Raw genomic sequence first — 22,717 nt, 5'->3', positions numbered from 1 at the left:
TAGAATACAAGAAATACCAACAGTATAGTAATTTCCTTAAGATTGTTGTTCATCTTGTATTCTTAAGATACTTAGAACAAAAACTTTGAAGAACTTGATAAGAAACAACAAAGTTTAAAGAGCATTTTCAAAACTAGAAAATTAAAACTAATAGAGAAAATAGAATTAGAAACAATATACGAAATATTTTTCTTAAAGAAGAAAATCAAGCCCACTGAATGCACAGTGTCCACTTAAGGATATTATTCCCTTCAAGTACCTGAGGTTAATGGAATATATCCTCTTAGGATAGAACGATCTTACTCACTGGTGTATCGGTACCTAAAACCACGGTGTCAGCGAATCACTCAACGACAGTAAAGTACACTTAGAATACTAGATTTAGTAGTAGTAGAAGAAGTCGAGAAAAAATTGTTCAACTAAAATGAGAGGAAATTCCTCAATTTATAGAAAACAAAGGGCAGTGTGAAAAGGTTCTTATTGTGCCTTACTAGAAAGGTCACAAATCTTTGGAAAAATCACAATCTTTCGAAAAGGTCATAACCTTTCATAAAAGTCACAATTTTTCATAAAAATCGCAACTTTTCATAGAAGTCACAACTCTTCATAAATGTCGCAACTCTTCATTTTCCATTCACACCTTTTAAAACCCAACATATTTTATATGAGTAAATTGTGATCCAATCTATTTTAACTCAATTTATATTGAATCCATCCAAATCTGATCCAAACCACCCATTTGCCACCCTATATACGTGTCTTGAGTAAAAAACCAATTATTCTGGTCAAAGTGTTGTGTCAATCAATTGCCACATCTTCTCACTTTTGATAAATCATATATGTTGCTTTCATTTATATTTCACCATTCGTTAATTTCTCAATCCAGACAAATATTAAATAGCTGCCTCTACTTATATGTGGAATATCTGGTTAATCATTAATCACCATTAATTAGTACAATCTATACTTATCATATATAACTTTAATTATAATTGATTGATTAGAAGGTGGAATATACATTATTATTAGTTTAGAATCTTCTTTAATTATATTACCATGTATAATATGTACCATATATAGCATTTACTATGTATAGCTTTTTTTTTTGTACGTTATTAGAGATACAGAAAATGAAAAAAAATCGCTTGTTCATTGTCAACATGTTCTCCTTCAATGTACTATTTTTGTGAAAAAATTTACCCGCACCGGGTGTATATATCAAATTAATGGAATTTCCATTATTACGTGATTTAATGAAGTAAAACACATGTTAATTAAATATGATTAAGTAAAATGAACTATAAATTTAAACACATGGCATGCATGTATTGACTTGATGTATTCATTCGGTGCAGATAAGTTTTACTCATTTTTTTGTACTATTAGCTTTATTCAATTTATGTGAACCTATTTAATTGACATATATTTTTTATTTTTAAAAAAAATAAGACATTTAATATTTGTGGATCAATCTTCTTAAAATGGACTAAGCACGAAATAGGTTAGGACCTTCGCAAAGTTTGTCTTTTTTAAAATAGTGCCTTAGTTAAAGAGGGTAATCATGTAGTCCCTCTTAAATGCATGTTGTATATATCTATTTTAATGTCCATTGCTATTTTACAATCACTTGTGAGACAAATACACTAAAATTTGTTATATTAAAAGTATGAAAACACTTATTAGCGAAATGTTATTCGCCTTTTAATCCTTCCTATGTGTATTTTAAGTTAAAATAGTAAATACAAATGAAGTTGTCTTTTTCTTTTTTATTAGCAAACACAATTGCACATGACCAAAAAGGAAAAAGAAGAACAGGTTTAAAAAAGAATAAGTACCAGTAGTATTTAATATCCCTAGTTCTCTATTAATGAAAAAATTGGCGTAGGTTCAAAAGGAAAAAATAAAATAAGTAAGAAATTTATAATTCAGTATTACTGTTAAAGGGGTTTAAAACCTCCATTAATATTTTATATTTCATATTAAACCCTAGTTTCCTGAATAGCCTTGTACATTCATTCGCCCTCTTCCACAACCTTTTCATTACCAGCAAGTACATTAGGTAATAATATTCCTTCTTTGTTATTAACTCTCACTTGTGTGATTATACTGACTACTAATAGTAATACTTCCCGTAGGGTGTGGAAGCATTCTTCAATGGACCCTGACATGATTCGTCCGCGGAAAGCAAGCCTTGTCCACCAACACCAACACCACACGGTGAAAACGTTGTAGAAGCATGTCAACATGATAGCTATAATTTTCGCGAAGATCCATTACCACAATCGTTATGGCCATGTCATCAGCCACCACGACCCCCATCGCACGTCAGAAACTATTACTGGAATGATAACTTGGACTGGTTCTCGAGAATGCAGAGAGGGGACCAGAGCCCTTATATGGGCTATAGAATGAATTTTCGTGACCCTTTGAATGACTTTCATGAGGATCATGCTCTACGTCATTGCATCCGCCTTCAGCAGGACACCACCACCATGGACCACCGCCAATGCGAATGGGGCACCACCGCAGACATGAACCACCCCCGTTGTTAGGGCACCACGGTGAACCACAACATAGCTATGAGAATCCAAATGGTTGCACAATTGTGTGATGTTTTCTCTCTAGCTATATATACATTTTCTATATTAATCTTTGGTTATATAAAAAAAAAAGAGGTGTAGTTTCCAAGGTTTTTTTTAGACATAAAGATGAAGAGAGGCAAGACTTATTTGAAAGCATATCATTACATCATAGGGTTGAAACATATTCTTGATGATGAGTTTGCTAGCTATAAGGTTGATCCAATTTATTTAAATGTAGATTAGCTTCAATAGGAGATATAATTTAAAAGGTACGACTTATTACATGGTGAAATTAGCAAATTATACAAGGAAATAGACTAGCTATATATAATAACATGAACACCTATATTGTAATTAAGCAGAAAATTCATGCAAAGGTGTTTCTGCTGAATTGATTTGTTTAGGTGAGTTAGACATGATTGCTCTTACAGCTGGCTTAACCTTTTCACCAGCCTTGACAAACAGCAAGAACAATAGCCTGTATAAAATTATCATCCCCAGTAAAATGGCAAGATCCACCCACTTTGAGTAATCTATATCCATTTCCCATTTATATTTCAGAATATCTTCCCCTTTGATCAAACTTTTCATGTTCTCGTCATGAATTTTTAGTCCTTCAAACTCGTTCTTGAACAGTCCTTGGTAAGCATACTTATGAAATGCGACATAGTGTAAAGGGTACTTCCAGAATACCCTAGGCAAATCATTTGGTAATCGAAAGAATCCTCCACTCAAGCACATAAGTGCTTGTATTCCTGCTCCACTTATTAATCCCATGAGGAAATTAGGCACAATGCTTGCTACAATCATCATTAGGCTCTCAACTAACATCATACACGTGAAGAGGACTAGTGCAAAGTAGATGAAATGCTCGAATCCACCTTGTAGTCCAGTGAGGAAATACGCGATAGCTCCTGGGATAAAAGATACCAATACCAAGTATGGTAGAGCAGCAAGTGTATTGGCAATGACAAATGAACCAGAACCATAAAGACCGTTTAGTTTCTCTCGTTGAAATACCTAGCATAGCATACATACATTAATTAGCACATCATGAGAAGGAAGAAAATGTGTGAAATACCAAATGTATTTTACCTTGAGTTCTTCCACAAAAGAGGAGAATCCACCGATGGCCATAAAAGTGATGAATGTCGCCACAAACATAAGCATGGAACCTCTTGACTATGTAATTAATTAAAGAGTAAATAACTTTATCGNCAGCAAGTGTATTGGCAATGACAAATGAACCAGAACCATAATGACCGTTTAGTTTCTCTCGTTGAAATACCTAGCATAGCATACATACATTAATTAGCACATCATGAGAAGGAAGAAAATGTGTGAAATACCAAATGTATTTTATTTTACCTTGAGTTCTTCCACAAAAGAGGAGAATCCACCAATGGCCATAAAAGTGATGAATGTCGCCACAAACATTAGCATGGAACCTCTTGACTATGTAATTAATTAAAGAGTAAATAACTTTATCGGCCAGTCAGGTTCAATAAGAAATTAAATACATGTCATTTACCTGAATCGAAGTGTAAGAAAAGCCAACATCATAGTAGATAGTGCCAAGACCTACAGCTATTACAATATAAACACCTAAGCGCAGCCAGTAGTAACCAAGATCACGGGACATGTTCACAAATGACCTTTTTGTCAAAACAAGGCTTTGAGTTGTGAAGCTGGCACGGCTTCTTTTCTCCAGTACTTCACCTTCCTGTATACGATGAGGATTTTAAATAAGGGGATTCAATTCACCTATTAATAATCAATTGAAACAGAGTTTGTTTGTTTTTTTCATATTTTTTTGCACCTGTTGGCAGATTTCAGCAACTTGACTTTGAACTGCTCTGTACTTATCAGAATCACTATACGACTTTATCAGGATATTAATCACCTCTTCTGTTGATTTCCTACTAGTTGGACCTTCTTCAATGTCCTAGACAAAAGTTTCATTTAAGCAATGGGCAAAAAATTAAAATACGAGTATTCTAACAACAAAATTAGTTTCATACCTGATCAAAATCACTGTTAATTGTTTTGAGAAAATGATCAGATGGATTCTGGAGCGTGGGGCAAGGATAACCACTCAATGCAAAAAACTGCAGCAGCAACTCATGATTCATTATTGATTGATTAACTTAGTCATTTCAAAAAATTCAAATAATATGCTCACCTCAATTGCTGCACTAGCAGGGCCAAAGTAGACAGTTCTTCCACAAGACAGAAGACATAAAGAATGAAATAGACTGAAAACTTCAGTGCTAGGTTGATGAATTGAGGCAATAATTGTTCTCCCCTGACATTGGCTTGCAATTGTTTTCATGACATAATAAGACGCTGCGCTATCAAGTCCACTAGTTGGTTCATCAAGAAAGAGAAGTTTTGGGCGCGTTAAAATCTCTAAGCATATGCTGACTCTCCTTTTTTGTCCTCCGCTAATTCCTTTTCCAATCCATCCTCCAATTCTTGTTTCCATTGCATCCTGCAATCCCATTTCCTTCATAGTCATGTCTGCTATTTGTTTTTTCTCTGATTTTGGCATGGAATTTGGGAGTTGGAGTTCAGCAGAGTAGTATACAGCTTCTTTTACTGTGAGAGTTGCCATTAGAGTATCTTCTTGAGTCACATACGCCTGATTGTATCAAATTATAGTAATAATAATGTTACTACAAACAGATGTGGCACTCTATATATATAATTAATGAGTAACAATTTGCTCCTCTTTTTACAAAGCTAAATTTGTTTTTGGCGTGCTACTAAATTCCAGGATTAATTATGTCTCAAATACTCTAACCTACAAAAGAATCTCGAGCAGAAAGATCAAAATATTTTGAGCTGTAGCCTGTTTTGAGCTGATATACTTGTTAAAAAAAATTAATTTTATTTATTTGTGGGGTTTATATATATATATATGGCATAAAACAAATATTTTATTTTGTCATATTAGATTTTTTAGTGTAAAATTTAGTTAAGTGATTTTATTGATACAAAAATCAAAGTTAAGTGATTTTATTGATACAAAACAAAGTTCAATGATTTGTTAGATAAATTCTCAAAATTGAGTCATTTTTAGTGATATTAACTCTAAAAGTTACTTACATATATTCTTCTGTTGTTATATAAATTACCTAGATAAACCTTTATTCATCTATTGAAAGTGAAAAAGTATATTTTAAATTTATTTTTTATTACAAAAATTAAATTCATCTAGGTATATATTTGATCTTTTCACAATTTAGGAGGTATTTTTTATTCTGTTCAAACATGTATTTTTTTGTCTTCTTTAATTTAACAAATAATTTAAGTTTATTATTTTGATGTTCAAATTTATATTTCTCTGGCAAAATATATAATAAATGCTCCAACTCTTCTATAGATACAAGAAATAAATTACAATATAGCCACACAAAAAACTAGTTTTGATTTTTTTTCTTACTTTTTTATTTGTTTCTTCCTTTTTTTTTTTTTTTTATCCATTCACACTTCTTTTTTCTTCTTCACATTTTTACATTAAAAATGAAATAAAATTAAGAAAATCAAATAACGACAAAAAAATAGATCTATAAAGGAGTTATTTACAAAAATAAAAATTTAAAATTAATTTTTTTCACTACTTTCATTAGTATATCCGGGCCACTTATGTTACGGTCTGGGTCATTTGTGTAACAGAACTATATGCAAACCCATATTTATTATAACAACAGGTATGTCAATTCTAAATCACAAAGTTGAGAAGCATATCAAACCCTTTCCCCTTTATACTTTCTTAATTGCCTCTATTTTAGCGAAGAAGCCATGTACATGTTCCTAAATTCAAAGTCCATGCACATTGAATATTGTATCACAAATTAAAGGAGTAATACATATCATCGTGTTATAGTAGGACAATAATTATGTTCCAAGTAACTTAAATTTTACTCACAGAGGTTCCATATGCCAGTGTTTGTTTGCGACCATTGATTAGAATATCTCCACTCTGCCTTGTGCTCGATCCCAATCTCCCTAATAACATAAATAAATAGCTAATCAAAATAGTTTGCTTGGGTGGGGCGGGTTGTTTCTGGAGTTTAACTTCTATATACAGACAAGATTTTTTTAACGTTTTAATTTGGTCGAGTAGTGTATATATATATTAAGTCTAGGTGGTGAAATATATATATATATACCGGCAATTGTGTCGAGAAGTGTAGATTTGCCACAGCCAGAAGGGCCCATGATAGCCAAGAGCTCACTAGGCCTTGCATAGCCTGTTAAACCTTTAAGAATGGCTTTGTTACCGTCTTTCAAGCTTGAAGCCGTCACCCACAAATCTTCCCACGTCAACAAAACCTGTCCATTTTGTGGAACAATTTCAGACATCTTGATTGAAGGATGTTTTAAAAGGGATTTATGTTCTTGTAGTGAGACCACTGATCAGTATATATATAATAATAATAATAATAATAATAATAATAATAAGCAATCAAGTCCCTTTCATTTTCAGATTTAATTTCCCTTTGTACAAGTTTGTTGTGAGTTTGTCTTCTTTAATAAATGATTGACCATATTGACCCATAAATTAGGGTTAGTTTGGGTTAACGATTTATAACTTGTTTGACATTGTTGTTGGGAGCTTCACTTATTTTGAGAATTTATTTTTTTTGAAAAATTAGGTGTTTGGCAAACCTGCAAAACTGTTTTTAAATTGAAGCAAAAACAGTTTTTCTATGGTTAGAAAGAAGCTAAAAATTTCTGGTTTTTAAAAAAAGTAAAAGCAGAAAATTATATTATATCTCCTGTTAATTAATTAACATATCTCATATGTTTGGTTAAGTTTCATTTAATAATTTTTAAATAATATTTTTTATATTTTGTTTTATGTTTATGTATTATTATTTTATTTATTATTTTACGTATTGTTTTACAGAATTAGAAAAAAGGTAACAACAATGTTTTTGCAAGATTAGAAAGAAGAAGAAAAAAATTAACAATTGACCATCTCCAACCATTCTCTATTTCACTCTCCATTCTCTATATTTAGAGAGTACAATAGAGAATTCCCTCTCCAACCACTCTCTATTTCACCCTCTCGTCTTCAATTATAGAGAGCTGAATAGTAGTTCTTCTAAGACCATCTCCAGCTCATCTCTATTTTACTCTCCATTCTCTATAATTGGAGAGTAAAATAGAGAATGAGTTCTACAACCACTCTCTATTCTTCAATTATAGAGAGGTGAATAGTAGTTCTCCAACAACTACTATTCACCTCTCTATTTTACTTTTTTATTATTATAATATTATTTCTATTATATTACTAATTGAGTCTTTATCATTTAATTTGTAATTATTTTCTAATGTAACATAACATTTAAAAATATATTATCAACAAGTTACTACTTCCGCCCAAATTAATAATTTTTCTATTTTATTTTTTAAAAGAAATGGTCACTTTAAATATGTAATTTAAAGTTATTTTAATATTATTTATATTATATAAGATTATTAATTATGTCTCCAATAATTATAATTATTTTCTAAGTAATATAACATCTAAAACATATTATTGATAAGTATACTATTTCCATCCCGAATTAACAATTTTTCTAATTTAATTTTTTTTAATTTTTTTTTGTCATTTAAAAATGTAATTTAGATTATAATTATTTTTCATTATGAAGTATGCACAAACTTTACATGATAATTCAAACAATCTACTTTTATGTTAAAGTGATAAATTATTAAACTACACTTTCTAAAGAGCATGAAAATATTTGATGCAATACTTCAAAATGGAATAGGGAAAGTAAATTAGTACATGAAATAATTGGATACAAGATGAAATTGTTAAGTTAAATAATTTTTAGCTACACATAAAAAATAAGGACAAAAAATGCTCATTTTGAACTCCGTAATACATTAATAGAACATTCATGAGAGTAACGTAATAGTCTTAAAAGTTGAGTATTTATGTAAAATTTAAAATAAATTTTACGATAATACAATATTTATGATACAATTATACTTCATCCATGAGTTCACTTTTATTTGAATTGTTCGTTAATATGTATTATATATAATATTTATTGCAATTTATGTTATTTATAAATTTAGAATAAAATATAATTTTATATTAAATGAAGAATTTGAAAAAAAAAATTGTATCACGTAAAGATTATAGAGTGATTATTTGCAAAAAGAAGAAATGATTTATTTTATGAAATAAGAAAATAAGAATGAAATAGAAATAATAATATAATATTGAGAAGAGAAAAAAAGATTCCTTTTTAGAGAGTAAAATAGAGAATTGGGTTGAAGTTGGTTGCCTGAAAAAATAGAGAACTTTATATTTGGATAGTAAAATAGAGGATAGAGTTGAGATGCATTTGGATAACTATTATTCTCACTCTCTATTTAACTTTTTGATTATAATAATATTATTTCTATTATACAACATTTGTAATTAATATATTAATAATCTTATAAGTCCATTAATTAAATCTCTAATATTCATATAACATTTAAAAAATATATTATTTAATATATACTACTTTCATCCCAAATTAATAATATTTTAAATATATTTTTGTCACTTTAAGTGATATAATTTGATATTATTATTAATTTTCACTCTGAAGAATATACAAAATTTAAATGATAAAATTTTAATTTAAAAATACATAAATAACATAATAATTTAAATACAAAATAACAATACATAGCATAATAATTTTAAAAATCACAACAATAATTTGGTAATCCAATAGATTATTTTTTAGATTTACCAATAGATGGGGGAAATATTAGTGTATGATCCAAAGAATTGTTGCGGTTGTGCATGTTGATTTTTTTTCCAGTTATTCGTAGTTGTTCTTTAGAAATTTAGAATAAAATATAATTTTATATTAAATAAAGAATTTGAAAAAATAAAATTTTATATTACATGAAAATTATATAGTGTAATTATTTAGAAGAAAGAAAGGATTTATATTACGAAATAAGAAAATAAAAATGAAATAAAAATAATAATATGATATTGAGGAGAGGGAAATAAAAAATTGAGTTGGAGTTGATTATCTAAAAAAATAGAAAACTCTATATTTAGAGAATAACATAGAGGGTAGGGTTGGAGATGCAAAGATTTCAACCCTCCAAAAATTGTATAATATTGATTGAAAATTTGAATATGAATATTTTAATTTTTTTTTTATGTAATAGACGTTTAAACTAGTTTCTCTCTATAAAATAACTTTAATATTAAAAGTACATTAATACTTGACCTTTATTGTAATGTAACTCTCAAAAACATTTTTTAAAGGAAAAATTGTATGAAATAAGTAGATGTTTAAACAAGTTTCTCTCTATAAAATAACTTTAATATTAAAAGTACATTAATACTTGACCTTTATCATAATGTAACTCTCAAAAACATTTTTTAAAGGAAAAATTGTATGAAATAACAAACTATTAATTCAAATTAAATGTTATAGTCATAATTTCTTTTATTTGTAATTCGCAGCAAACATTCCATGTTTTTTGTCATCCCATTTGTATACCGAAATACACAAATAGACCCATTAGGTATACGTATGTGTTGTATAAAAATTAATTGCAGGACCCATTTGTATACCGAAATATACAAATAGACCCATTCGGTATACATATGTGTTGTATAAAATTTAATTTCAGGACCCATTTGTATACCGAAATATTTAAATAGAGACCCATTTGTATACCGAAATATTTAAATAAAGATCCATTTGTATACCGAAATATACAAATAGACCCATTCGGTATACATATGTGTTGTATATATGTAGTAATTTTGTTTATATACAATTACTGTGTTTTAGTTTGTATACCAAAATATACAAATACAAATTTTTATGTATATGTATAACGAAATATACATATTAATAGCCATAAAATTTGTTGTAGAGCGCAATTATATAAACTACAGCTATAACATACAAATATAATTTTTATGTTTGCTAAACCTAAAATTTAATTAGTCTAACACAATTTACTTATAAAAATCACTTTTCAAATAAATTTGTCAAACACAAATTATTTTTTTTCAAAAACACATTTTAAAAAACTATTTTAATTTTTTCTAAAATAAATAATTTTTAACAATAATATCAAACAAACTCTTATATTGATTGTCAGTAGTATTCTTACGCCTTATATGTAGCTCTGTTTTTTCTTTTAAACTAATAATAATAAGGTACTTTGTTTGCGGCTTTGCGCAACCAACACATATTTAACAAATCTCCAATTAACCATCAACCAACTTCACTGCAACTAATTAATTTAATTTTTAAAATTCATTTACACCCTAACTTTGCTTTTAAAAATCAAAATTTCCCATCAACTTTAACCAATCGAATTTTCCACCGTTATCCTAATTGACTTTTTAAAAATAATTTAATGAATAGAATAATAAAATAATTTTATTAATAATAATAATTAATTATTTTGTACCTATTTATTTTTTTAAAAAGGTAATAATAACTTTATAATGAACATATTTCAATGCATGTAATATAAATAAATTCTAAAAGATCATCTATTTATGCTAAATAAATTTTAAACCATAATTTAAAATATATTTTATTAAGATAATCAAAATTGCATTACTAACAAGTTTTAATCTCCTAAATAAATTTTAAACCATAAATCTATAAGCGAAGTAAGACTTAAATAGTTAAATATATACCTGCATACATTAAGGTTAATACTAAAATAATAATAATAAAAGTTTAGCATTATATTTTGTGAGGGGGGTTTAATTGACGATATAATAAATAATTTTGACGCTTAATTTATTAGTGTGGAAGCAATAATAAATGGAAGGAAGAAACAAAATATTTAAAAGGCTAAAAACATGTTAGTAAGGCAATAAAAGCATTTGAACATTTAAAACACGTTGATGTCTATTATATTAGGGAAAATTAAGGTCTGGTGTTTGATGAGTCATATGTTGCTTTCATGTTTACTAAATATCAGATTCAATGTCTGGTCTGGTGTTGAGTCGTACGTCGCTTTAGGAAATTATGAGGTGAGAAATTAATCCCTTTGATTTCATCAATATTTCACCATTTGTTTTCGAATTGATAAAAATATCAGTCTTTTCTTATTTCTTAGCTCTTTGTCAGCATGTAAATTAGATCTTCTTTAGAAAACACACAATCCACTACTTTTCTATCATTCTATGATTCTATCAATTTCAATTTATCACTTCATAATGAGTTTTATGATTATTTCTTTTTTAAATTTGTAGTTTTAATGTGTGTGACTATAATTTTTTTTAAAAAAATAAAATAAGAAATTCAAAATTAAATAATTAAAATTTATAATTAACAAATTAGCCGCGACGGGTTTAAAATCATATGGAGGTGGGGTGTTTAACTAGATTTCCGGTTCTCAACAACTAGCAATAATTATCAGATCCAAATTCTTAATCCTAGAAATCAACCTTGGATAGATTTAATTAGTATTAAAAAAACTCGTTTCTTACCCATTGCTAGATTTTAGTGTTCTAAGTTGTAATAGTTAATTAGTTTTTGTTATGAATAATTAGGATGGGGCAGTTGCTCCTTTCCAATATAATGACATGAATTACATTGTGGATAATAATCTAAACACATAGTTTAATCACTATTAAAAAAACGAGAAATTCTAAATCCATCCAAAACACTAGGGAATTTCTACCGATTTTAGTATTGAATAAATATATGGATTTTTTTAAAACATACTGTTTAAAACAAGTCATAAACATTTATGTCATTATAAATCATCTTATTGAAGATAAAATGAATAGTTTAAAATTAAATATTTTCGAATTAAAAAAAATGTCATTGATCTTCAAATAAAAGGAGTATTATTGAAAATAAACATTTAGCAGACAAAAAAAGACAAGTGATATAGTACTAGGAATGATTTGTGGTGGAGAAGGCATGGCGCGCGGGTACTAATGTCATCGAGGCAATACTTTTTCTACTGTATGTGACATGATGTAACTCGTACTACGTAATATTAATACTCCCTCTGTCCCTAATTACTTGTCCACTTTTGAATTGACACATCTATTAAGAAAATAATAATTTATCTAGTGAGTTTATCATTTTACTCCTATTAATTATGAAGTCGATGAATTAAAAACTTAAGATTTTCAAGAAATTATACATTTTTCAAAGTAATTAATTGAGGATATAATAGATAAGAAAATTTGTCATTTCTTGATTTGTCAAAATGAACAAATAAAAAAAGAAAGTGAACAAATAATTAAGGACAAAGAAAGTAAAACGTTTTATGTAGTTAATGCTATTGTCCTTACTCGAGATGGATTTAAACGTGGTTAGTTTAATTTGGTTATAAGAATTCAAAGAACCATGTATCACATGCACTGTATGTGAATAATTCTTAAAACGCAAAAGAAGTTTATTTGAACTTGATTTGCCACAGCCATAAATATGAAACCTCCTACCCTACAATGTCAATTAAGTGGACTTGTATTCATTGAGAAGAGAAATTAAGGTTCAAATAAACCTTTCAACGTTTTACTATGGTTTATGATTGCTTTTTCTAGTTAAAACTCGATCGGTCCTTGATTTGCCATGGTAGTAGTATTCAACTCCGTAATATTGGTTTATAATTATAGACATTAAGAAAGTTATTGTATTGCAGTGTACGTGTAGTGTTTTTGATATTTGTACTTGAAAAAAATCTAGATATATATTCTATAACAGACACGGTAGCTCTGCCCTGGTTTGTTGTGGTAGTGAGACAAATCACAAGCTAGTAGTGCTTATACACAGAGGTGTATCCAGGATTTTGAGATGATGAGTGCACTGTTATATAAAGGTTGATCTATGATATAAATTTGATCGGTTCGACATTTAGGTTTTTACTATTGAAAACCGTTAAAATTTTAAAATTATAGGTCTAAAATTAATTCGTATATATCAATTACCACTTAGAGAAATGTTATCTAATTTTAAAAAGAAAAATAAAACAAGATAAATATAAAATTCAACTTTCTAACCTCGCGGAGAGAGGTGCACCCAGTCATAATTGCATTATCTGATACTTGAAGTGTGGATTCACACATCTATATTTCAATATTTTTTAAAATTATAACACTACTATGTATAATCTTGGGAGGGGACCATGAGTTCACGTGAACCCGGTGACCCCTTAGATAAGCCTCTGCTTATACATGTAATAAAGACTCATATATGGGGTCTGATTTTCTTGATAAAGTTTGTTGTGAGTTTGTCTTACATATGCTGATTTTCACCGTACGTTTCCAAATCCAGGAAAATATCAGCCTTTACTTATTTGTTGTTATTAGGGGTGTATATAGTTCAGTTTGGTTTGATTTTTCATTAAAAAAAATCTAAATCAATCATGTCGATTTATCAAATCTAAAAATCAAATCAAACCATGCAAAATCGGTTTTTTCAGTTTCGATTTTAGTCGATTCTTTCAGTTTTTTTTTTTGGTTTTTTACAACTATACGGTGTTTGAAAAAGAGATTAAATATATTTTCACTTACTTGTGTGACAAGCTAAACTTAAGAAATGTTAAATGAATACAAATTTTCGTTAAGACGGTAAAATTCACATGAGTACAAAATATTTTTTTTGAAATATCAACGTTCATTATGTTAAATTAATTAGATTAAAGGATACAGTCAAACTGAATACAAAACGAAATATTTACAAAGTAATTTGTTAACTTTGAATTTGAAAAACTATAACAATATAATTGTACCTTCGGATCTTAATACAAAAAAAAATATTTACAAATTTTAGAAGCCCAAATTTGAAATAAAATATATAAATTGAAAACTATAAACTAACTAAAAATATATTAACAAAGTAGATTATGAATAATATTTTTTATCTATAAATAAAATAAAATTATATATATAATATTTACAAAATTTTAGAAGCCCAAATTTGAAATAAAATATATAAACATTGAAAACTACAAACTAACTAAAAATATATTAACAAAGTAGATTATAAATAATATTTTTTATCTATAAATAAAATAATTTTTTTTTTATATATATATATATATTATGTCGGTTTGATTTGGGTTCGGTTTGACTTTTTTTCTTTTAATACCAAACCAAATCAAGAGTGGTCGATTTTTTTTTCAACCGCCAAACCAATCAAACCAAACCACAAATTGTTTTTTTTTTTTCGATTTGATTTGATTCGTCGGTTCGATTTGACTTTACAATTTGACTTATACATCCCTTGTTGTTATTACCCTCTTTATCAACATGTTAGATTTTTAATTTATTTTGCTCTATTTAGGAAAACACCATCCACTACTAATTTTGTTCTATTCTCTCAATGTCAGTTTATATTTTGTGAACCTATGAGAATGGACATATAATTTTAAGAAAGAAATGAATATTTTCGTTACTTTATGTCTTTAAACATGTCATATTATAAATGGTTAGAAGAGTTTGAAAACTTATAATCTTAATTAAACATTAATGTCGTGTGACTATAAAAACTTCTCATTTACACTACATTATTTCTAAATTTCGAACGATTCAGTCTTTTAGAAAAGGACTGACAAGAAATAGGTTCGCATCAATTGGAAGAGAGGAATGCCCATAAGTTGCAAAAAAGATAAGTGAATACATCACTATGGAGGAAAAAGAAATGAATAGGGTTATTGCTTTTAAACAACCCTATTCTTGTTTATTTTCTTTTAAAATCATGATAAATGAGTAGGAAATAATTTTTTTTAATCTCATTCTCACACACACACAATATCATAGTAACCATCATTAATTTCATTTCAATAATGATGAAAAAAATTCTTATAAAATAAAAAATATTTGTATTTCTTAAACTTTTTCGAATTGAAGTAAGATAACTATTTCCTAATAAGATAATTTACTAGTAAAACAAGTTGTGTTTAAAAAGAAATCAAATAATATATTTTCCTAATATATTTATTTTGAAAAAGTGCATTTTTGACCTCTTAAGTAACAATATAAACATTTTTTTACCAAACTATTGACGAAAAAGACATTTTTAGACCAAACTATTAATTGAGGGTATTTTTTGTTCAATTATGCATAATTTAAGAAGATTTTTTTTACCATTTTCCTTATAAAAAAATAGTTTCACATGCTCAATTCATATACTCAGCAGTCAGCACGGTACATATCAATTCCATAAATGAATTTGCTAGCCTCAGGCTTAACAAAATAAAGGAGAGAATTGCATGATCACACTTAAATACTTGTGTAATCAAAATCCATACTAGATTTTGGAGCAGGGAGAAACAAGAACAGCAACTACAGGAAATAGACTATAATAACATGAAAACGATTTAACTTATATACACCGCGATGTTGTAAATATATATATGTTACTCTATCATCACTGAAATTTAGGCAGCTAATACATGTAAAGGTGTTTCTGCCGAATTGATTTGTTGAGGTGAGGTAGACATGGCTGCTCTTATAGCTGGCTTTACTTTTTCACCAGCCTGCCTTTACAAACAATAGCCTGTATGTATGAAACTAGCATTCCAAGTAAAATGGCAAGATCTATCCACTTTGAGTAATCCATATCCATTTGCCATGTATTTCTCAGAATATCGTCCCCTTTCATGTGCTCGTCATGAATTTTTAGTCCTTCAAACTGGTTCTTGAACATCCCTTCATAAGCATATCTATGAAATGCGACATAGTGTAAAGGGGAATACCTTATAGGCAAATCATTTGGTGATCGAAAGAATCCACCACTTAGTCTTGTATTCCTGCTCCAGTGATTAATCCCATGAGGAAATTAGGCACAATGCTTGCTACAATCATCATTAGGCTCTCAACTCCACATCATACACGCACGTGCAAAGTAGATGAAATGCTCAAATCCACTTTGTAGTCTGGTGAGATAACTCCTGGTATAAAAGATATCAGTAGCAAGTATGGCACAGCAGAAAGTGTATTGGCAATGATAAATGAACCAGAGCCATAGTGACCGTTTAGTTTCTCGTGATGAAATACCTAAAAATAAAAAAAATCATGTTTTAAAAGCCTCTTATCAGCATGAGATGAAGAAAGGAGAAATCAAAAAATATGGAATATGTATTGTACCTTGAGTTCTTCCACAAAAGAGGGGAATCTACCAATGGCCATAAAAGTGATGAATGATGCCACAAACATAAGCATGGAACCTCTAGCCTATTTTCACCATGTAAATAATCAGGCAGTTTAAAACATCATGTTCAAGAGGATATATCATGTGTCGATGAGTGTGTATCATTTACCTGAATTGAAGAGTAAGAAAAGCCAACATCATAGTAGATAGTGCCAAGACCTACAGCTATTACAATATAAACACCTAAGCGCAGCCAGTAGTATCCAAGATCATTCACAAATGACCTTTTTGTCAAAACAAGGCTTTGAGTTGCGAAGCTGGCACGGCTTCTTTTCTCCAATACTTCACCTTCCTGTACATGATTTAGAAAGTCATTGAACCAGCAGAAAGGAATTTTTGAACAACTGCACTAGAAGTTTTCTTATGTTAAGGGATTCAACTATTTATATTATGTACAAGTTACTTTATTACATATAGCTTCATCTATTAATTAATTAATAACAGGGAAACATAAGGTGCTCATGTTTTTCACTATTAATTGTTTTGAGAAAATGATCAGATGGATTCTGGAGCGTCGGGCAAGGATAACCACTCAATGCAAAAAACTGCTGCAGTACTCATTTTGTTAAGTAATCCCTCCGTCCCATTTTATGTGGCAACATTTCCTTTTTGGTCAGTCCCAAAAAGAATGTCACATTTCCATATATGGCAAATATTTAAACATACAATTCCTCTTTTACCCTTATTGGTCCCACTTAATTTTAAAAATAATACTCCTTTTTTTTATAAAAGGTCATCTATTAATTAATTGAACCTGCAATTTCTCTTTCCTATAAAAACAATGTTGCAGCTTTTTGTTGTATATGACTAGATACCATTCTTTACTCCATTTTTTTTTCCTAAGCATTTTGTACTCTTTCCAATTTGTAAATTTTTTTTGTCCACTCGTTCTTTCTAATGTTTCACCAAGAAAAAAAGATTTGCATTTTTACATTACATTGCTTTCTTATTTTATCACTAAAATTTTGGGGCTTTCACTTAGTAAGGTAATGATTTTAATGCAAAGTATTCTAACATGAATTTGATGATTATCTTAAATTACAATCTATTTAAGGAAAATCAAAAACTTCAAATTCAAACTAGATAGTGAACAACTCAATAATAATCATTTCGTAACATTGCTCTCAACTTACAATTTTAATTCAATATCAATGAAATTTGTTTTTAAGATTAAATTAGCAAAAAGGCACCCAAAAAAAGGTGACAATGCTACAAATAATTCATGCTACTTTGGATCCATCGTAATTTTTGTTATACTTTCATAACTAATATCCATAAGTACAAAAATTACATATGGTCACCATGATTGTAAACAATAGTAATGCTCCTAATATACTTGACAAAATATCATTTCAACTTTCACATATTAAAGGAGTGCAAAAATTACATGGATCACCTTGGATGTACACAATACTAGTACTTTCTCTACTTATAAAACATCATTTCAGTTTTCATTTGTTAAAATTTTCTATGTTCTTGCAAAATTATCAAAAGTGGATTTCAAAAAAGAAAATTTTGCCATACTAGTAATCCCTATCATTGTTGAAGTAGAGTTGAAACATGATTGACAATACCAATATCACAACAAAGTTGAAGTGGAAGATTGTCTTCTCTTTCTAATCTGTTTTTGTTCAAATGAGGCACTTTGTAGTTGTTGCCTCCATTATCTTTCATCACCTCAATCATACAAGATTGTAAAGTAAGAAATACATGGTTGAGTTGTTCAACCTTCATTTCATCAAAAGATCTTTCCACCGCTTCCACTAATTCATCAACATTTGAAGGAGCCTTTTGATATTGAAGAGATTGGATTGCTCTAAAAAATCCAAGGTCCAACGCATTTAAATCAGGGCTGTTAGGTGGTTGAAANTGGAATTTCTTTAACTTGATTAATGTCAACTTCCACCCGTTTTCTTCCAACTCTGCCTACAAGTTTCGAAGACACATCCAACGGTGTACCATTATCAACAGATGATTTACATTGCTTCCAAATGCGTGAAATAGTTCTTCTTGATTTGTTGAACAAAATACTAGCTTGTTTTAAAGATCCATATTTGAGTTTTCCTTCCTTGCTTTCTTTCAAAAGCCAATCTGCAATGGCTTGACGTTCTTCAAATTTTAATCGCTTGTTTTTAGTGGTTGGATCTTCCGGAAATACAACTATACTCATTTCTGGAGTATAAGCAAGAAACGAAAAAAAAGGAGATGAAAGAAAACAATACAATAGTCCTGCAAGAGAAATTTTTCAAAGGTAACAGAGGGAAAAAATGACATGAAAATATAAAAAGCATCTCTCTTAATAGCACTTGCTGAAAAAATTCAAACAAAATTATGATTTCGCGCCATAAATTTAATGTGATTTTGGCGCCACAAATCTAAAAATAATTGGAATCAAGAAGAGGATTTTTTTTCAAAAGAAAAACATGATTTGCAAAAATGGGACGATCTTCTTCATAAGAGAAAGAGAGAGTGGTTTCTAAACTACTTAAAAAGAGAAAAGAGAAAATGAGTAATTTTTGGGAACATAAATCTGAAAAAGTCACTGTACTTTTATCTTTTTTGACTTTAGCCTTCACCAATATATAGGAGAGAGAAAATGAATGTACTTTTAAAAAAAAATTGGACTGCGTATATTTTGTTTTTAAATTTTAATATTATTATTTTTTAAAGGGTAATTTGGTAAACATTTAAAGTCTTTATCTATTTCTTAAACTCCGTGCCCGGTCAAATGTTGCCACATAAAATGGGACGGAGGGAGTATTACTAATTTGGTTGATTAACTTTCAAGAACTCAAATAATATATATGCTCACCTCAGTTGCTGCACTAGCAGTGCCAAAGTAGACAGAAGACATAAAGAATGAAATAGACTGAAAACTTCAGTGCTAGGTTGATGAATTGAGGCAATAATTGTTCTCCCCTGACATTGGCTTCATGACATAATAAGACGCTGCGCCACTAGTTGGTTCATCAAGAAATTAAAGAGAAGTTTTGGGCATATGCTGACTCTCCTTTTCTGTCCTCCACTTATTCCTTTCCCGCTCCATCCTCCAATTCTTGTTTCCATTGCATCCTGCAACCCCATTTCCTTCATAGTCGTCATGTCTGCTATTTGTTTTTTCTCTGATTTTGGCATGGTGTTTGGGAGTTGTAGTTCAGCAGAGTAGTATACGGCTTCTTTTACCATTAGAGTATCTTCTTGAGTCACATAAGCCTGGTTTCATCAAATCTTATTAATGTTTATATATAGAGAAACCCTTCCACAAATAATAAATATTATTCCAACTTCAAGAATTGAATTTGTTTATATCTTTAGATTTTAAAGTTTCGTGTGATGTTTAACTTCTTTCTCACTTGCACTTTTTTCTTTTGATGATCTCCAAGAGATAGATAACACACTGCTGATAGACTGTTTCACAAACAGTAATTGATTCTTAAATTTACTTACGGAGGATCCATATGCCAGTGTTTGTCTGCGCGGCCATTGATCAGAATATATATTACCACTCTGCCTTGTGTTCGATCCCAATCTCCCTGATGACATTATTATAAATTCAAGAGATCGAGAGATATTTCATTGATCCAATATTGTGTTTATATACAAGAATGGACTAAATTGCCTAAACTAACTCCTCTGAAAGAGGAGTGCTAAACTACTTGAAGAGATATAGGAGTGCTAGACTACTAGCTGAAGTATATGTCAAACAATAATCAACTAAATATAATAATTAACATGTGCTTTAATAATTATAACATTACATAAGTAGCTAATCCAAATACTAAGACTAGTTTGCCTAGGTGGGGGTGTTTAATAGAGCTTAACTTGTATACACCGACTATATTATTGACGATCAATCAGGTCAACAAAATCATAACTATAGTGTAAAAATTCTTTACGTACGTGGCTGTCAGTATTGTATATAAAATCTAGGTGGTGAAATATATATATATATATATATTGTGTCGAGAAGTGTGAATTTGCCACAGCCAGAAGGGCCCATGATAGCCTGTTAAACCTTTAAGAATGGCTTTGTTGCCATCTTTCAAGCTTGAAGCCGTCACCCACAAATCTTCCCACGTCAACAAAACTTGTGGAACATTTTTTGGTCCTTGACTAGACATGTTCTCTTGATGATCAAGATATGATTTCAGGATGTTTTGGAAATGCTTATTGTGATCACTAACATGAGTTTTTGTATATTTATGCTAAGAGAATTGCACTAAGCAAATGAGAAAAAGAGAGAAGTAAACTAGCTAGTGGTTTCCTTTATGTTATGGTAGTGAGAATACTGATCACTATATATATAAAGACTCACATAATAAGCAACTTAATTGCTTCTTTCATTTTCATATGGTATTCTAATTTCCTGGTACACGCTGTCTTCTTTAATATCAATTCTTTCATTTTCATATGGTATTCTAATTTCCTGGTACAGGCTGTCTTCTTTAATATCAATTCAAATTGTTGTACTACATCTACATTGTTGAATAGAAAAAATAAATTATTCTACGCAGTGGTGGTGGTCAGTATTCATCGAAGTTTATACTTTGTATAGAGAAAATTGTACGGCATATATAGGCCAAAAACTACTTTTTATACATACATAATAAATCTTGAACATATATCCTTGACAAAATTTCTGATTTCGACACTATTAATATATTGATTCGGTAATTATGTTTAATACTCAATCTTGTACTGACGGTTGCATCTTCATCTGGATTTGGAAACGTCTATGTTTTGCAAGGCTCATATTATTGGTCTAAAACGGCCTAAAGATACTCTCGACACATAATGTGATATAATTCTTGTTGACTTGTGACACCTTAGCTTAGGATAAAAGTCTCATATTGACAAAAACAACACAAGAAAAATGTTCAACTTATCAGTAAACATGTGTATATCCTAATGATGGATTTTAAAGTTATGGAGGTCTAGTCTCAAAGCGCACAAAATCACATTTACGTATATCCCAATTATGCTATTATAGATATTATTCTCAATGTAGGTTCCACCCCGACGATTTGTTGCTCATTCATGACTTTGACTTTTATTGCTATTGTATTGGTATTTTTATTATGATCGGATCTCAAATATTCTTGTTATTTTATCACGACATAAAAAAATAATTTTGTATATATGACTAATGTTAATATAATAAATAATTTAAGTATAAAAATGCAAAGTTTTGGATAAAGAGAGGGAGGAGTATAACATGTTCTATCAAAATTAAGTTCTGGCATGCAAACATGAACCAAAGCACATGTTGAGTCCCTTTTCTTTACTTACGATCATTCTTTTAAGAGATCTCTTCTTTTACTAATATTTTTTCTTGAAAAATTTCATATTTGATAGATCCAATTAAATAACAAGAGAATGTATTATTAGATTAAAAAAGGGATAAGGGTTTGAAAAATATCCCAACTTTGGTTGAATTTGCTGTTGCGATACTAAACTTTCACGAGGACCTATTACTTCCCTAGACTATTTAATAGCGTATTTTAAACATATGTATTTGCCCACGTGGACATAAAAAATAATACAAAATTATAAATAGTAATGTGTCCACGTGGGCACAGATATACCTTTAAAATACATTATTAAATAGTTCAGAGGGTAAAAAATACGGTATTAAATAGTCTAGGGAGGTAATAGGTACTCATGAAAGTTTAGTATCGCAACAACAAATTCGACCAAAGTTGGGGTATTTTTCAGACCCTTATCCCATTAAAAAAAAGGAACAATTGTGATATTTAGAAGCATGAAAGAAAGATCCCTACACTACTAAGAGACCATTATGAAAAAAAATATGAATATGTAGTGAGTATTTGTATAGTTACATCACCTACGAACGATGAATTGCAATGTGGATCACATGTAAACTCATTTTTCATTGCTTAATTACTAACTATACAATAACAAATAATTTATTTTTATAGAAATTGTATA

At 29.2% G+C, this 22,717-nt stretch overlaps 2 protein-coding genes and 1 pseudogene across 6 annotated transcripts in view; 1 reads left to right on the top strand and 2 right to left on the bottom strand.

Annotated features, from left to right (window-relative positions):
• Positions 1-2,796: 2,796 nt before the first annotated feature.
• Positions 2,797-20,850, bottom strand: LOC125853604 (ABC transporter G family member 1). 2 transcript variants are annotated; one of them, XM_049533331.1, is made up of 9 exons: positions 20,784-20,850; positions 6,758-6,847; positions 6,514-6,593; positions 4,765-5,223; positions 4,604-4,690; positions 4,402-4,527; positions 4,114-4,305; positions 3,951-4,037; positions 2,797-3,602 (listed from the first exon to the last, which is right to left on the bottom strand). In XM_049533331.1, exons 2-9 carry the CDS (start codon positions 6,804-6,806, stop codon positions 2,937-2,939), a joined length of 1,746 nt encoding a protein of 581 aa, XP_049389288.1. In that variant the 5' UTR covers positions 6,807-6,847; positions 20,784-20,850; the 3' UTR covers positions 2,797-2,936. The 2 variants fall into 2 exon arrangements, with proteins under 2 accessions (XP_049389288.1, XP_049389289.1); XM_049533332.1 differs by lacking the exon at positions 3,951-4,037 and adding an exon at positions 3,678-3,764.
• On the bottom strand, positions 15,918-20,889 carry LOC125853336 (ABC transporter G family member 1-like; annotated as a pseudogene).
• The window catches only part of LOC125853602 (uncharacterized), a 54,283-nt gene continuing 48,928 nt past the window's right edge, over positions 17,363-22,717 (top strand). For all 4 annotated transcript variants that reach the window (XR_007445182.1, XM_049533325.1, XM_049533326.1 and 1 more), the window contains exon 1: positions 17,363-17,373. The gene's annotated coding sequence lies outside the window, so the exon portion shown is untranslated. The remainder of the gene's footprint in view (positions 17,374-22,717) is intronic.

This window comes from Solanum stenotomum, chromosome 1 (genome assembly GCF_019186545.1).
Source record: "Solanum stenotomum isolate F172 chromosome 1, ASM1918654v1, whole genome shotgun sequence".
Lineage (NCBI taxonomy): Eukaryota > Viridiplantae > Streptophyta > Magnoliopsida > Solanales > Solanaceae > Solanum > Solanum stenotomum.
Note: the sequence above shows the minus strand (reverse complement) of the source record. Positions and strands in the feature narration are given on the sequence as shown.

What these genes read in the sequence shown, in the direction of transcription:
- LOC125853604 (XM_049533331.1), bottom strand. Translation starts at nt 6,806, where the DNA reads ATGGGCCCTTCTGGCTGTGGCAAATCTACACTTCTCGACACAATTGCC. An exon ending in CACTGGCATATGGAACCTCT is followed by an intron (nt 5,224 to 6,513) that starts GTGAGTAAAATT and finishes TGATACAATCAG; the next exon opens with GCGTATGTGACTCAAGAAGA. An exon ending in CTTTTGTGGAAGAACTCAAG is followed by an intron (nt 3,603 to 3,950) that starts GTAAAATAAAAT and finishes ATGCTATGCTAG; the next exon opens with GTATTTCAACGAGAGAAACT.